This window comes from Podarcis vaucheri (assembly GCF_965113315.1).
Source record: "Podarcis vaucheri genome assembly, chromosome: 10".
NCBI lineage: Eukaryota > Metazoa > Chordata > Lepidosauria > Squamata > Lacertidae > Podarcis > Podarcis vaucheri.
In genome coordinates, this window is record NC_138748.1 from 20302558 (window position 1) to 20319929 (window position 17372).

Here is a 17372-nt window from a genome sequence, read left to right on the forward strand (position 1 = left end):
CTTGGTTTATGAGGAGTCAGTAGATTAATCTGTGCTTCAGATTAACATAGAAATCTAGTAATAAACAAATGTATGGAGACAACCAATTAACAACAATGCTTTGCAGTGTCAACATCTGGAGGCCTCAGGTTTGCCATCCTTGGGATGGGCTGACAATGGACTAGATAGGCCTTTGAATCAGGAGGGCTTTCCTCTATGGCAATCTAGAAGTCAATTGTTTGGGAAAGCAGAGTCCAAGTATATATGAATGAAAGTGTCTCTGGATACTTGCATTGTAAACATCCACTGAAGAAAGTATTTCTTATTCCCTTCCTAGATGTTATAGATCATCACAAAATAATTTAAATGGATTGACAGAAACAGTTTAGAATTGCCTAAAGCCGAAGTAAGAAATTTAGTTGAATTGGTACTGAACTCATCAAGAATTAGTGTGAAACACCATTCAGACTGTGTTCAGGGCAGTGTGAGGGAGATATGAGAGGTTTGTGCTACAAGTCTAACCATGTCTACTCAGAAGTAACTCCAACTGAATTCAGAGCTGCTTACTTCCAGTATGGTTAGGATTGTGTCCTTGCTCTGTGTTACAACCAAGGATCATTATGACCCCTCCAAAAGGTCATTATGACCCCTCCAAAACTTATAACAGGACTGGGGAACCTTTGGCCTGCTAGATGTTGCTGAACTACAACTCCCATCGGCCCCAGCAAGCATGACCAATGGCCTGGGATGATGGGAGTTGTAGTCTGGTGGCCCAAAGGTTTTCCACAGTTGACACATAATAAGAATATGAATGCTATTGGCACGGGACTATTGAGCAAGCATTTTTGTTGTTGAAGCAAAAGACTTTTATAGATATACCTAATATGTAAATATCCATTTGTTTTATAACAAACAGTGAAGCAAATCAATGAGTTGGCCAGATGTAGGTACTCTGCCCTAAATATATTCCCTTGCTGAAATGCAGTGTCCAAACACCCCTTGGAATAGCTGTTGTTTCAAAGATAATGTATTTTTGGTCGGTCTGAAGATTTATAGATAGAGAAGCAGATGCGTAGAACAGGCAGAGTACCAAATAACACGTTGGAATAGCGCACTGATTTTAGCATGCTTTTGAAACTTCACTCTTGTGGACAAGCGCTCGATGCAAGCAACTTTCCCTCTTTTCTAGAAGAAAAAAAGTTTGGCTTGGTGTTAAAACACTGTCAGACTGGAAGTGTGTGCCTTTAAAAAAAAAAAAAAAGCAGGTAGTTTTTTCTGCTGTTTTCTTTTTACAGACTTGGACCACAACTCCCGTTTGTGAGGATGTGGACTTTGCTGATGCTGAAATTCCTGCTCCCACTGGCATGGACAGCAAGGATAGGTTAAAGATACTTTGCTGCTTGAGGCAAAGGATATTATGACACCCTCCCACTCCAAGTATAGAATCCAACTGGAATGGTAGCTGAACATTACATCAGCACTGGGGGTGGGACAGAGTCCCCACCACCACCACACTTAGGGGCAGAAGGCTTGCTTAGTGGGTGCAGGGCAGGCTGGCTTGGGAGATTTGGAAGGACTAATGGGAGGCTGCAGCCTTCCACATCCCCTGCAGCATCTGCTGCAAGAGGCAGTTGCCTCACCCTGCCTAATGTTAGGGCCGGTCCTAATGGAGAGGTATTGGGGCAAAAGCAGCCATTGGTGCTGATTTTATAATGAAATGATTTTAGAATGTTGTATCATTTTATTGTTGTTAGCTGCTCTGGGCCTGGCTTTGGCTGGCGAGGGCAGGATATAAATAAAATTTTATTATTATACAATCCTCCTCAGTATAGATTCCAGGGTGGCGGCAGAAAATATTTTTTTATTTGCCCTTTCACTAACAAGATGGTGACATATAAACTAGCAGTCTTTGCAGTGAGTGTAGCTAAGACTTGATCACAAATACTGAAAAATGAGCTAATATACTGTAGAGCCGACAATAAGAATTGTTCAACTCCTTACGCAGCAATCCTGCTCCCACGGACCTGGGAGTAAGCTCTATTGAACTCAGGGGGACCTACTTCTGAGTAGACATGCACGGCCTGGTGCTCTTAATGTGCGTTTGATATATAAGCAAACTATATTCTTCTTTGGGCGTCCTTGATATGTTGCAACGCAATTTCTTGCTGTGCAATGAAGAAATATTGATTGATATCCACAGAATGTCCCTTCTTCAAGGGAACGGAGTATGGAATATAACATGGCCTCAGCGGAGATAAATGTTGATATAATCAATTAGCCCTGTGACACTGCTGGATTAGCCATTCTTTGTTGATATTTTAGTTCAACCCTGCCAGAGAAATTAGCATGACGTTGGAAAGGGGAAGTGGCACTCCGGGTGATAGAGCTTAACTTCCCTTGTCCACTTAAATCTGAGCAATGTACAATGTGCCTAAAGCAGAGAAAGTAACTTTTTCCAGTCGGATGCAGGAGACATTATTATGCAGGTAAGTTTTAATTAGAATATTATATTTAATTGTTAACCAGTTTTCTAGGGAGGTATGTTCAACTTGTATATTTGTGAATAAACCCAGATACCATGAAATGATCTCTTTTTCAAAGAAAGCCAGACTTGAGTAAGGGCTGCTTCTGGAACTTCTTATCACTTGAGGAACACATAACATTGTGAACATGACCATTTTGGGAGTGTGCTATTACATACTCCAAATCCAAATCTTATTAAATATTTTTTAAACCCATCATTGTCTGTTGACAATGTGGAATGCCCTCCCACCAGATGTCAATGAAATAAACAACTATCTGATTTTTAGAAGACATCTGAAGGCAGCCCTGTACAGGGAAGTTTTTGATGTCAGATGTTTCACTGTGGTTTTATAATTTGTTGGAAGCTGACCAGAGTGGCTGGGGCAACCCAGTCAGATGGGTGGAATATAAACCACTCTTGGTCAGACCACACCTGGAATACTGTGTTGAATTGTGGGCACCACAATTCAAGAAGGATGTTGAAAAGCTGGAACGTGTGGAGAGGAAGGCAACCAAGATGATCAAAGGTCTGGAAACTAAGCCTTACGAAGAGTGCTTGAAAGAGCTGGGTATGTTTAGCCTGGAAAAGAGGAGACCGAGAGGAGATATGATAGCCATCTTCAAATATCTTAAGGGCTGTCACATGGAAGAGGGAACAAGCTTGTTTTCTCCTGTTCTGGAGGGTAGGACTCAAACCAATGGCTTCTACTTACAAGAAAAGAGATTCTGCCTAAACGTACAGAAAAACTTCCTGACGTTAAGAGCTGCTCGATGGTGGAATAGTCTCCCCTGGGAGGTTGTGGACTCTTCCTTTCTTGGATGTTTATAAGCAGAGGTTGGATGGCCATGCCATGGGTGATTCAGCTGACATTCCTGCACTGCAGGGGATTGGACTAGATGGCCCCCAGGACCCCTTCCTGATTTGTAAAAGCATTTTCAAGAGTTGAATGCGATAGTATTGGAGCTCGGGTATTTAAGTGACTTAAGATGTTTGTAGATTGCTGAGAGACTAGGAAGTTACAGTGACTCAGTGCCAGAGCAAATGGTGGAAAAACCACACAAAATATTTTGGTGACTGACAGTTGGCCAGTTTAGGTTTCGAGACAGAGCTACTGGCTTAATTGAGGAAGTAATATTTCTGTCCAAGGCTCAGATATTTCTGACTGATCTTAAAATCAGCCCTTTGACTTTGGTGTCAGGGTATCCTAGTATTAAATGAGGTTATGTTTTTAAGTTTCCCACTGCTGTGTTATCCGTGAAAGCACACATCCATACATCTAAGTCACAAATTGGTGGTTGCAGTCATAAATTGAACCTATTTGAAGCAGCCCTATAATCTCATAGATGCTCGGTTTAGGCGAGCTGCTTAAGACGTAAAGTGCTATTTTGCTTGACTAAGAGCATTAGAGGTTTAATATAGCATTTGGATGTGCATAATGTCGTTTGAATGATTCACTGCTAGGAGCTTTGTTATCAGCAATGATTGATCTGTTATTTTAACAATGTAGCATGAGAAGGTTGAAATCTGCTTCATTCAATTTCACATCTCGACATACTTCCTGGTTTTTAAATGTCACTTGGATATTTTTAGTTGTAAAAAGTTGCGAGCTCTGTCTTTTTACCATACTGTTGCATGCCACCCCAATCTTCAAGCGGTGCGAAATTCCATGGGTTTAGGCACTTTGCCAAGGGTTCGTGTTTCCTTTGGAAATGGGGCACAGAGGAGACTGTGGTGTCTTTATGATATAGGGTTTATTTACACATATATACAACCTGAGCCTATGATGGAGGGGTTCAAAGCACTACACTTCAAGGGGGGTCCTATTTCTTGCATGGCTGCCACCTTGGATTCAAACTGCCATCCCACATTGCTCGTTCTCCAAGCTTGCAAACCGCTTGTAAAATGCTACTAGTTTTCCTCTTATATCAGGCAAAACCACAATCCTGAAAACTCCTTTTTTTAAAAAAACATTATACTTTTCAGATTTATGCATTTCCCTGATTTTACAACCATTTTGACTTTTCCGAACTTTACTTCCTTCCCCTACTTTCTGTGGTTCCCTAATTTTTATATATATTTTTTCTGCATATCCAATTTAGCTTAATATGTTCATTTATTCATCTTTAAATATATACTCTTATGAAACTGCAGGTTATTACAATAATGCTGCCAATGTTTTTATCTGTTTGCAGTTTATCTCTAAATAGTCAATAAACAATTTCCATTCTTTTATAAAAAGTTATCTTGATTTCTTATTCTTCCAGTAAGTTTTGCCATTTCTGCATATTCTATAAGTTTCTGTATCCATTCTTCCTTTGCTGGGACTTCTTGGACAAGTAACATACTGTGCCTGTAGTAGCACACTGAATTAGTTTCTCTACATTTTAGGTAGTTCTGTCCCTATAATTCCCAAAGGGAAATGCTTCTGGGTTTTTAAAAGAACATTATCTTAAACATCCTTTTCATTTCATTATATATCATTTCCCAGTAAGCCTTAACCTTACAACAATACCACTAAAAAGAACATTCTTTCTCTTTACATTTCCAACACTTGTTTGATTTAGATTCATACATTTATTTCCAGTTTACTCAGTGTTAGATACCATCGCTATATCATTTTTGTAGACAGTGGTACCTCAGGTTAAGAACTTACTTCGTTCTGGAGGTCCGTTGTTAACCTGAAACTGTTCTTAATCTGAGGTTCCACTTTAGCTAATGGAGTCTGCTGCTGCGCTGCCGCCGCACGAATTCTGTTCTCATCCTGAAGCACAGTTCTTAACCGAGGTACTATTTCTGGGTTAGCCGAGTCTGTAACCTGAAGCATCTGTAACCCGAGGTACCACTGTAATTTTCTTTTAATCCATAACATGGTGTGAATTTTATATCCATATTCCACAATCATTCCCATGCTTCCATGCCTATATTATAACCAATATCTATTGCCCAATGTGTCATTGAAGATTTTACTTGCCCATCCTTTTCCCCCATTCCAATAATATGTTATACATTTTAGACAGCACTTTTACATTACATTCCAACAGGTCTCTCTCCAGTTGTGATATTTGTTCCCAAACCCTTGTATCCTATCTTTCTTAAATATGGAAAACTCTACTACTGGCCTTTGTTCTTCTGTGTAACTCAGACCGCAGGGAGGAGCTTCACCCATTTTCCGGCTGGCACAGTCTTAGCTTTGCTGATGTCATTTTCAATGGATCATCACCCTTCCCTTTGTGCTCTTTTAAGAGTCCATCTCTCCAGGTGATGACGTCATCAGGAAGCCAGCCTAACTTACATTTCAACATGGCTTATATATTTAATATAGCTTATTTTATGCCATATTCAGTGTATGGCACCTAGGAATTAGAAGTGGAGTCCAGGAATTAGACAATTGACCCAGATGGATGTACAATTCCACATCCTGGGGATGCAATGCAGTACCAACCATCTCACCTCTGCAGACATGGCTTCCGATGCATTGATGGGAGAGACATCAGGGCTGACATGACCACAGCATGCAGCTGTGCTCTCCCTCTCATGTGATAGCAATGACTGTGCCTTGAAACCGAATCCTATTGAAATCTGCAGGACATCTGAACAAACATGGATATGACTGGGCTTTTCATGTATTTTCTCCATTTCATTCCATGCTAATTACTGAAGATGAAAGAGATCTTTGTTTGCACTCAGCTGGAGGAAAATTGGTTTCTTAAGGGGGGAAACGGGCTGTGAGTGAGCTCTTTCCCTGGCCAAAATGTTAATGTGTTGGCATCCAGTGAAGTATGGCTTGTATAGAGTTGCGTTGGTTTCCAGTTTTTCCTATGTTTGATCCAAGCTAAGCCTGTTGGAGTGGGTGAGAAAACAGAACATCTACTTGTTTGTATTTGTTATGTTGTGAAACGGGTTTTACCAAGCCTATATACTTGGGGTAGCCAATGCTGGGTTCTCCAGATGTTGCTGGACAACAAGTCCCATCAGCCCCAGCTGGCATAGCCAGTGGTCAGGGATGATGGGAGATGTAGTCCAACAATATCTGGAAGACACCACATTGCCAACCCCTTCTATACAGTATATGAACCATTATACAGTACTGCATACATATACAACATTGATGTACATACCCTCCAACATTTCTCTGATGAAAAGAGGGATGTCTTATTCAATGATGATGTCGCTGATGATGGTGGGTGACTTCCAACATATATAAAAACATCATAAAACACAAGAAATAATTAAACTTCTCTATACATTTCTGAGCACAATTCAAAGTGTTGGTGCTGACCTTTAAAGCCCTAAACGGCCTCGATCCAGTATACCTGAAGGAGCATCTCCACCTCCATCGTTCTGCCCGGACACTGAGGTCCAGCACCGAGGGCCTTCTGCCGGTGCCCTTGCTATGAGAAGCCAAGTTACAGGGAACCAGGCAGAGGGCCTTCTTGGTAGTGGCACCCGCCCTGTGGAACGCCCTCCCACCAGATGTCAAAGAGAAAAATAACTACCAAACTTTTAGAAGACATCTGAAGGCAGTCCTGTTTAGGGAAGCTTTTAATGTTTAATAGGTTATTGTATTTTAGTGTTTTGTTGGAAGCCACCCAGAGTGGCTGGGGAAACCCAGCCAGATGGGCCGGGTATAAATAATAAATTATATTATATTATATTATATTATATTTTATTTTATTTTATTTTATTTTATTTTATTTTATTTTATTTTATTTTATTTTATTTTATTTTATTTTATTTTATTTTATTTTATTTTATTTTATTTTATTTTATTTTATTTTATTTTATTTTATTTTATTTTATTTTATTTTATTTTATTTTATTATTTAACAGGGCTGCCTATAAAGGTGGCATAGTTAGTTATCTCCTTGGCTTAGGGATCACATAACTCCTTACCCTCCAATATTTCTCTGATGAAAATCAGGGCGTCCAAAGGAAAAGTGGGACATTCTGGGATCAAATCAGAAACCAGGATGGCTTCTGTAAATCTGGGACTGTCCCTGTTAAATAGAGACACTTGGTTAGAGTCTGGATGTATGACAATCAGAGAAGGCATTCTTCCAAACTTCCAAACCTTCTCCAAAGTTCTACTTGTATTTTGGGGCTCTGAATTACCTGGGCGTGTTCTGAAAGTGGAACAATGCAACAGGAATGCAGGTGGAGTAGAAAGCAACTAGAGGGCCTCTTACGCATTGCCCAAAAAAGAGTAAGCATAACTCTCTCCAACGAAGACAGATTTGCCTGAAACGTGCTTATGCTAATTTATATGAATGACTGCAACTTGAGAGATAGTTAAGATAATTTACATGGAAAGACAATCTCATCAGAGTGGGAGAAGGCCAAGTGAACTGCCTTGAGTCTGTTGTCCAGAGATCAATTTTAACAGGCAACTTCAAGGCGTCTGCTTCCTTTCTGATGATTCTTTGTCTTCAAACCAGACCTAGACTGGTGGCATAGCTAGCTGCTTGGGTGCCCGGGGCAGCACAAATGCCCTGCACCTGGGGCGGGGCAAGCTGGGGCAGAACACGCTGCGTGGAACCTCTACGGAGTCCACAAGTCCCACATTACTGTTCCAGGCAGCACTGAGCTTGCAGGAGAGATGTGTGGCTCAGGCGTACTGCAGGCCAGGCCCCGCAGTCACCCCCCGCAGTGATAACACCCAGGGCAACCTGCACCTTCTGCACCCCTGTCCTATATCACCCACCTAGACCAGACATCCCTTTGAACAGGGGACCATCTTCTGTAAATCTGTCCACATGTAGCCAGAGTGGGGAGGAGGAATGGAACAGGGAAAATAATCTTGTCCCCAATATAGTCAAACTTTCCATTGTTTCTGTTATGTACTGAAGTTCTCACCCTGGGCCAGCAGGGGGATATTGTAGATAGTTTTCACTCAGGTCCACATATGCAAATAAGGAATTGAAAGTGACGTTCAGTGATTGGATAGTTACAAAAAGTTGTTACTGTTGCATTGTGGTGGAGCTCTATATAAACAGGCTGACTGAACCCTCCAGTTCAGTTCTGTTCTGGGTCTGTGAATAAACAAGAGCTGTTTGAAGAATTGCTGTGTTGTCTGATGTGTTCACCCACAACTTAACAGTTTCCTTGCCCAATAAAGAAATGAGTTTGGTGCTGGGGAGAGAGTGTGCTGGCTTCAAATCGTCTCTGAAAAATCTGGAGTCAATTGTGATATGTGTCACTGTTGTCAGGTATATGGGGTTGTTGGTGTTGACTGGTGTAAAACAGCTAGCAGTTCCAAGAGTAGCTTCACACTTTTTTTTTTAAAAAAATGTACAGTGGTACCTCTGTTTATGAACAGTCCTGTTTACGAACTATTCAGTTTACGAACTCCGTAAAACCGGAAGTAGCGCTCTGGTTTGCGAACTTTACCTCGGTCTACGAATGGAAGCTGAACAGTGGAAGGGCACCAGCAGCAGGAAGCCTCAGGGGAAGCATGCCTCGATTTAAGAATGGATTTGGTTTAAGAGCAGACTTCAGGAACGGATGAAGTTTGTAAACCAAGGCACCACTGTATAAGTAAAATATTTTAGCTGTATTTCTAATTATGTAAAGAATAAGTGCAGCAAACCATGGATCATTCTAGTCCTGTATGGCTGGAAGCTGAGCTTGGCTACTGCTCCCTGCCACATATAACTGCAACAAACTGCATTTAGGTTGTACATTGAAATAAGTCACTACGGAAAGGAGGGCTGCCAAATTTCTAGCTGGGCACTGTGGCTCTGCCTGCCATCTGTAAGTCAAAGCAGAAGGGTGTGGAGACACTAGCACATGACAGCTGATGGTTAGTCATCAGAGTAGACACATTGAAATCAATGGATTTAAATTACGTGATTCCAGGGATCTGCTCTGAGTAGGACTTAGCTGGTTATCACCCAAAGTTTCTCTCCATCGCTTGTGAAAGGAGGCACACGGATAGGCCAGTCTGCCAGAACTGTCCATTTCTAATCTGAAGGGGCATTGGCTGAGAGCCAGTAAAACGTAGGCATTTTCCTCTGCAAAATGGGAGCAAAAAGTGCTACTTGAGCAATCCGTTGCATATACCGTATGTGTTTCTAGCTTCTAGCTACTGACCTACTAGTTGTTTGTGTGTTTGTGTGTATGTAAGTGTAAGATGCTGTAGTGCTAGTTAAAACAGATAAATCACAGTGCCTTTAAAGGATGACTCCAAGCCATTCAAGCTAAATCCCTTCCAAATTCTTTTTTAAAAAATAAATAAATCTGTATCTGTTTTATTTAGGCTCGTATGCTTGTCCCTCCCACTGCTTGCTCCCTCCCACTGCAGTCTAGCTTGTCAGAGTCGAAGTTCTAGTTTTCATTCAGAAGAACAAACAGGACCTATCTCTTTGCATCAATAGGCATGCTTTGCATAACCTGCATGGGAGATTTCCATTTTTAATGGCTTTAATTAGCATTTATGAAAAACCCTGGTTTACTATGATATAAAGTGACAGATTTAATTTGTTAAGTGGGTAGTAATAAAGTGTGAGTTGATTTGTTTCACTATAGTTTAAAAGGCCTGCTCAACAGGGCTTCCGTGTTAATTCATTAAGCATGCTTTGGACCTTATGGAGTCTTCTCTGTCTCTCTCTCTCTTTTTGTAGATTTAATTAACACAAATCTAACTCTCGGGAGATTTAGTGTCCTCTACAAATGTATGTGACAGAGACAGTCATTTAAAATCCATCTATGTCTTTATGTTCATTTACTCTAAAAGGGGATTATAAATGAAACAAAATGATTGTAATTGCCACAGTAAAGAATGAAGCCCTTAAGTGTAATGCCACTACAATTGCAAGAAGTCAAGGAAGCAAGAATATGTGTCGGAGCAGATTTTTTTAAATAAAAAAAACTGTGGCGAATTTCATAGAAAGGGAGCGTAAGAGGTCCTGGTTCTTGGCAGAATGCCTTATATTGATTTCTTTCTTTTTTAAAAAAAGAAAAAGACAGGTGCAGAGGCAGAAGTAATTGAGACTGCAATTCTATACCACTTTCCTGGGAGTAAGCACCATTGAACTCAATGGGACTTACTTCTGAATAGATGCATGAAGGGTTGTAAATCGATTTAAATCACTTTTAACTGGTTGTAGGATCACGTATCCTACAACCAGTTAAAAGTGATTTAAAGATTGCCGAAGAATTGATACTTTTGAATTATGGTGCTGGAGGAGACTCTTGAGAGTCCCACGGACTGCAAGAAGATCAAACCTATCCATTCTGAAGGAAATCAGCCCTGAGTGCTCACTGGAAGGACAGATCCTGAAGACTCCCTGGAAAAGACCCTGATGTTGGGAAAGATTGAGGGCACAAGGAGAAGGCGATGACAGAGGATGAGATGGTTGGACAGTGTTCTCGGAGCTACCAGCATGAGTTTGACCAAACTTCGGGAGGCAGTGGAAGACAGGAGTGCCTGGCGTGCTCTGGTCCATGGGGTCACGAAGAGTCGGACACGACTAAACGACTAAACAACAGCAACAACAAAAGGATCACGTATCCTGGCTTGGCCTGTATAATTTCAGGGCTAGGGAGCCAAACGCAAATTGCTTGAGTGATGTGTGGCATTATGCACTGTTGGGGACTGACAACTTCTGTTTGTAGTACTAGCCACACAGCAAAAACTGGAGGTTTACTTAGCCACCATATGTTGTTGAAGTTCTGTATTGTGGTGGTGTCATCACAAGTTATACTGACCTGGTCTAGGCAATGTAAGACAACAAAAATTGAGTGCAGGGGTGGGGGAGCTCTGGCCCAGAAGTCAAAGAAATTTTCCTTCACATGCTGCGGTCCAAAGGTTTTATAGCTTGAATTGGGGCCCAGAAAACTGCTGAAAACCAATGCAAGCTTGTTCAGCAAGGACCATCATAATGCGTTCAGAATGACTGGTTCCTGTTAGGAATCTCACTTAGGAATTTTGGGCCACCTGAAATTTCTGGTCCCTCTTCAGGCACAGTCCTGTGAACTGCTGTAACATATTGAGGTAACCTAGATGGGAGTTAACTAGAAAATATATTTACCTTGTGAAACACCCTGAGATCTTTTGATGAAGGGTGGTATATAAATCAAATAAAGAATATATTATAATAAAGCAGATTGTTGATGCCAGGGCCACCAGCCTATGCTGGTAAAATGTAGCACAGAGATCACTATGTGCTGCTAATTGCAGTAGCTTAAGCTGGGAATCTAATCCTTCAGAGGAAATGCAACCCCTTCCAGAACTGGTCAATATGCACATCATCACTGTCTTGTTTGGATTAAGTCTTTACCACAGCCAGGGACCTGTCCAGTCTAGCACACCCACTGCCACACTTGATGAAGGTGAAGAGAAATAGTGTGCCATCTCTGTGTTGAAGACAACATACTCCAAAACTCCAGCTCCCTCCCTCAGTGGTTTCCTATTAAGAAGTGTGGGAGATAGGATTGAGCCCTGTGGCAATCCATAATACAAGCTCCACATGGCTAAACATACACCCCCTGCCCAGCACCATTTTCTGGGTCTGACAGACCAGGTAGGAGCAAAACCATCACAGTGTGCTGCCACCAGTCCTTACCTCAGACAGCCATGCTAGAAGGACACCATGATTGATGGCATCAAAAGTTCCTGGAAGGTCCAAAAAAAATCAATGGGGTTACAGTCCCACCCCTCTCTCACCACAAGGATCTGCGTAGCACCCATCTCCTCCAGAGTCTTGCTCAAGAAGGGAACGTTTGCCATGGTCCTATAGCTGTTTACATTTTCTAGGTCCTGGGAAGCCATCTTTAGAAATGGCCTCGTCCTTTCCTCCTTGAGATGGTGGGAACCACTTGCTCTTAGAATGAGGCATTTATAAGCTTCCTCCCCATATCCCTTCCCTGCTCCCCTGCCACCAAGAGGGGCACATGCAGTCATACAAACCCAGTCCAAGAACTTGCCACATCCTTCAGCTACATCAACTGAAACTCCTCCATCAACATTGGATCAACAATATTGATCGCCTTATTAGTTTTTTTGGTTCACTTTTTGTCTGTTTGATGCTTGACTTATCTGTTGACTTTGCCTCTTCTCCCTGCCCCACCCCCCTCACCACTATGCAATTTCTGGATGGGCCTCTATAAGAAATTTTTGTTTTTAGAAACATAGGAAGCTGAGTAGAATCATCTAGTTCATGTGTGGGCAAATTGTGACCTGAGGGCTGCAGGTGGCTCTTAGAGGCCTGCAATATGGCCTACACAGGCATCTAAGCTGTCCCTTGCCACCAGCTCCCCTTTTTCAATTTTCTCCACATGTAAACCAGTGTAGTTGTGATGAGAAGCAAGGCATGTGAGGAAGGTCATCCCTGAATGCCTACTTCCTATGTCAGCGTTGCTCCTTTCACTTCTTAAGATTCTCAGACTGTACTCTAAGGCTTCAGAAAGTGCTGTGAGCTCTTAAGAAACGTTCATGCTTTACTATATGAGCTTTCATAGGCAATAGTCCACATTATTGTCTTGTATTTCACATATTTATCTTTAACCACTAGATGTCTCTCCTATGTTATTAGAGAATTATGCCATTAGAGAATTAAGTTTGCCTTTTCGCTCCCTCCCCACAATTGTCTTCTCCCCTCCCAAACCATTTTAAATGTGTCCCCCAGTTAAGGAAATGGCAAAAGCAGGATAGGAAGAGTTCCAACATCCTTGTCTAATGTCCAACTGAAGGAACTGCATTTCATGTAGTTTATGATTCCTGCGGCTACTTCCAAGGAAGTAATTCCACTGCGTTCAATGGGAGCTCCTTCCAAAGGGTCTTATCTATGTTTGATTGTATTTGTTACAAGTCTTCTAACACTTGCTCTTCAGCTTGTTTGACCTGTTGCTTCATTGCCCTTAGCTCCTCTGAGTAACTAGATGCTGATATGAGTCTGAGTCTGGGTCAAGGACACTTGGGAGTGATATTGCTGGCTCACCCGACATTCCAGGCAGTGACCAGAACTCTAGCAGGAATGCCAGACATACCCATAGGAAATTTCTCTAGCACCTCCAGGGATCCATTGGTTGAATCAGCTGTCAATAGTGGATAATCAAAACTGGTCCTCCACCCCTACAGATGTTACAGGTAGAAGTTACAGGTCAAACCTGTCCACCACAAACCTGTGATGATATTCTCTGTGACAATGGAGTCAGTTGCAGCTCACCCATCTTCTGATTATTACCCGCTATTTCAGAACAGAAGACAATATCAAATCTGGCTCCTGCCACATGTGGTGAACCAAATATAATCTGAGATGATCCTATAGTTGTTGTGGAGGCCATGAACTCGTGAACCGCTCCAGGCAAGAACTCTTTGGCACATACTTTGTGGAGTCCTTGAGCTCTTCAACACCACAGCCAAGATGGCCTCTGTGAGGGCAAGCAGGGAAACGATTGGGCAGCAGTGTGGACAATCTGCAGAATCCAAATCCTGGCTGATTCCCAACCTAAAGTTCAAACACTTGACTTCATTCCAATGTTGGATAGTCCCTGATCAGAAGAATCTAATTCCTATAGACCTCCCTGCCCCACAAGTTTAGGCTGGTGGTGGTAGTGAGGAACCTGGAGGTTATGTATGTCTGAGGTGAATTAATATTACCACAAAGCATTCAAGATTGTGAATTCACATTGAAATGTGGGGTTGGGGGGCTTAAAAAAACAAACGTGACGTGAGAGAAAGGGGTAACGTGAAAAAATAGACCATGTTCAAAGGCCTTCCTCACAGGTAACTGTAGAGAGCTAAGTGCCCCCTTCTCACACACACATAATACAACAGCAAAAGAATTCCAATTTCTAATCAAAACAGATGTTCAAGTCTGTTGGCTTCTGTTGCAATGTAAAAAGTAAATCAATCTTCTAATCCTTATATATGTATATATATATATATATATACCAATGGTGGGGACCAATGCAAAATAACCCTGTCAACTCTGGCATGGTTAAATATTAAATATGTACCCTGCTTGCCAGCAAGCACAGTCTTTGTTTGGCTTCCTCCCACATCTCCTGTTCTGCTGTTTTTGTTGGCACCGTAGTCTTTATTGTCACATTGAGTCCCGCTGGTGGCAGTGAAGTGCTATGAAGCCACCGGAGGTTGCAACCTTCCCCTTAACTGTTGGCGCTTGTTCCGGAGATGAGTGCTGGAGCTGTGGACTCTGCAGGTTATTCAGAGCATCCTCTTTGTGTTTTGTCTGTCTGCCCCTGGGAAAGGAACTGCTCATGTATGCAGTGCAAACCTTTTGCCCGCTGCTCTGAGAAATCAGACACATGCTGCTCCAGTATGGCCAAATTGATGCTCACTGGCGCCTTTCAGGAATCTCTCTCTCTCTCTCTCTCTCTCTCTCTATATATATATATATATATATCTCCCCATTTCCTGACTACAGGAGATTTGTAGCCCTCTGCTCTAGTTAGAATGTGTGTGGTTAAAGCTTCATTTAAAGTACCTGTAGTCTTTCAAAACAGAAAAGGTATTGTGCTGGTGGATTTACCTCAGCGTGCTTTAGTTTCATTTATGTCTAATGCTGTATTTTTAATATTTGGTTGGAAATCGTCCAGAGTGGCTGGGAAAACCCAGCCAGATGGGCAGGGTATAAATAATAATAATAATTATTATTATTATTTTATATTATTATTATTATTTAGGAGGGTCAGGCATGGCGAAACCTGGCCCTCCAGACTAGTTTTGGGACTACAATTCCCATCATCCCTGAATACTGTTAGCTAGGGATGATGGGAGTTGTGGTCCCAAAACATCTGGAGGGCCAAGTTTGGCCATGCCTGATTTAGATGCTTGTTTCCCCCCCCCTTTTTTTTGGTAGATGGCTTTGGTTGGGGCAGGCTTGCAAGCCTGAAATGGACACCTGTGATACCTCACCCTTTATGATCTAGTAAAACTAAAACAAAACCCCTGCTGCTAAACTGGGATTGCTGCAAATGGTCTGTATAACTATAAAATAGGATTTGAAAGCAATACAATTAGGTTGAGGGTGGGGAGGAATTCTTGGTTAGTATAATATCTATATCTATCTATCAAATATTTTTCCCCTCTGTAAGGATTCCCCCTGGTCCAGATTGTTTGAATGCCTTGATTGCTTAAATGTTTCCAAAGAAGAAAGCACACACGACTTTAATAGCTTCCTAAATTGGGATACCCCTATATATCTTAACCAAGCAGGGGATTAAATTATTGTGCTCATTTTGCCTCTCTCCCTCCCTCCCCCCTCCCCCTCTCTCTCTATCTTCCAGATAAAATGAACTCTGTAGGGCAAGCCATCAGTCATGATCTGTTAATATCACACACTTCAAAAAAGGTCCGTACCCTTGTGAATATTCAGTTACTGCATTTGAAGCTGCTGCGTGAAACGCTAAGGACATCTAGTGGAGAAAGAGCCACAGGAGAGACATCAGTTCCTGAAAATGCCCCCCCCTTCCCCCTGCTTACATTTCCATTTTCTTTTCTGTGTACCAGTTTGCTTGGTGCCTGAAAATAAACCGTCCTGATAGAAGAGGCTATTCTTTTCCTCTAGCAAAACGATTGCCCTGACGAGGTAGAACTTCTGGCCCTACAGATATTGCTCAGTCATCCCTGACTGGCCATGACGTCTGGGGGCTGATGGGAGTCCAACAACATCTGGAGGGGTAACCCTCTCCTGTAACCATTCTCAAAGCCATCCAAGTTTGCATACGCAGAACAGCTGTTAGCATCTGGCATTCCGGGGAGATGCCTGAGCATCTCTGCTGATGCTCTTAAAATTTCTTTCAGAATACTTAGAATTAGCCAAATTGACAGACATAATAAGACAAAAACCAAAAAGTGAAGTAAAAAAAGAATAGGAGTGCCTAAATGAATACCTCAAAAGTCAAGGTTCGAGGACAGAAATCTGGTTGAGTCTGGAATAACCTTGTGAAGTGAAAGGATATGAAAGAGGGATTTATATCTAGATGTTAGGATAGAGATGATAAAGAAAACAGGAAAACAGGAAGACACAATGAGAGATAAAGGAGGTGCTGTGGGATTGGTGGAAGTCAATGTCTTCTTGTTGTTGTTTTAGTGTTTATAATATTAACTTGTAAGATATGGATTTGTTTTTTTTTGTTGTTGTTGTTGCTTTCTTTAGTTTTCGAATGTTGATTTTTGTGTGTTGTGTATTGTTATTTTTAGATATCTTTCGTGTTGTTGTTGTGTGGAAAAATATTAATAAAATTTATTTTAATGAGAAAAAAATTCCTTTTTTGGGGAGGGGGGAGTAAATTAAATTGTACATTTTATGTTCCTTTTCCTTTTCTTCCAGAGTTGTTGTTCTTCTTGTTGTTTTTGAATATTTTTTATTAGGAATTTCAACATAGCAATTCTTCAGAAATACATCATCCTCATTCCCCCCATTTCCCCCCTCCCCAAGGAAAAAACCCCTCCCTCCCACCCCACCCCCCAGACTTCCCTCAGCTCCTCTCCCTGGTTTTTCAGCACATGTTATTCTCTGCATATTATAAAATTGTAAAGATCCTTAATTTATCTATCTATATGGTACCAATAAAAAGTTTGTGTGTGTTTATTCAAAGCCTGCCAAGGAGTCCAGTTCATTTTGTTGTTTAAGTACTTTGTAAAAGGTTCCCATTCTTCTTTAAAGTCACAGTTGTCCTTATCCCGTAGTTTGTGTCAACTTCGCCAATTCTGCATAATCCATCAGTTTCTCTTGCCACAGTTCTTTGGTTGGGGTTCTTAATATTTCTTTTTGACCTGACCCTTTGAAGAGTGCCAGGCAGCTGGATCTAGCTACCCTTGAAATTTCTCATAATGCCCTTGACCTAGCACTGCTGTAGAAAGTAGTATGGAATTTGAAAGGGCGTCTTGAGGCAGCACAAAGCA

At 41.6% G+C, this 17372-nt stretch overlaps 1 protein-coding gene across 1 annotated transcript in view; it reads left to right on the top strand.

Moving 5' to 3' along the window:
- The first annotated feature begins 2266 nt into the window (after positions 1-2266).
- TFEC (transcription factor EC) overlaps positions 2267-17372 on the top strand; it is a 123061-nt gene continuing 107955 nt past the window's right edge. The window contains exon 1 of the mRNA XM_082239833.1: positions 2267-2465. Coding sequence (XP_082095959.1) covers positions 2460-2465 — 6 coding nt within the window. The 5' untranslated portion in view covers positions 2267-2459. The remainder of the gene's footprint in view (positions 2466-17372) is intronic.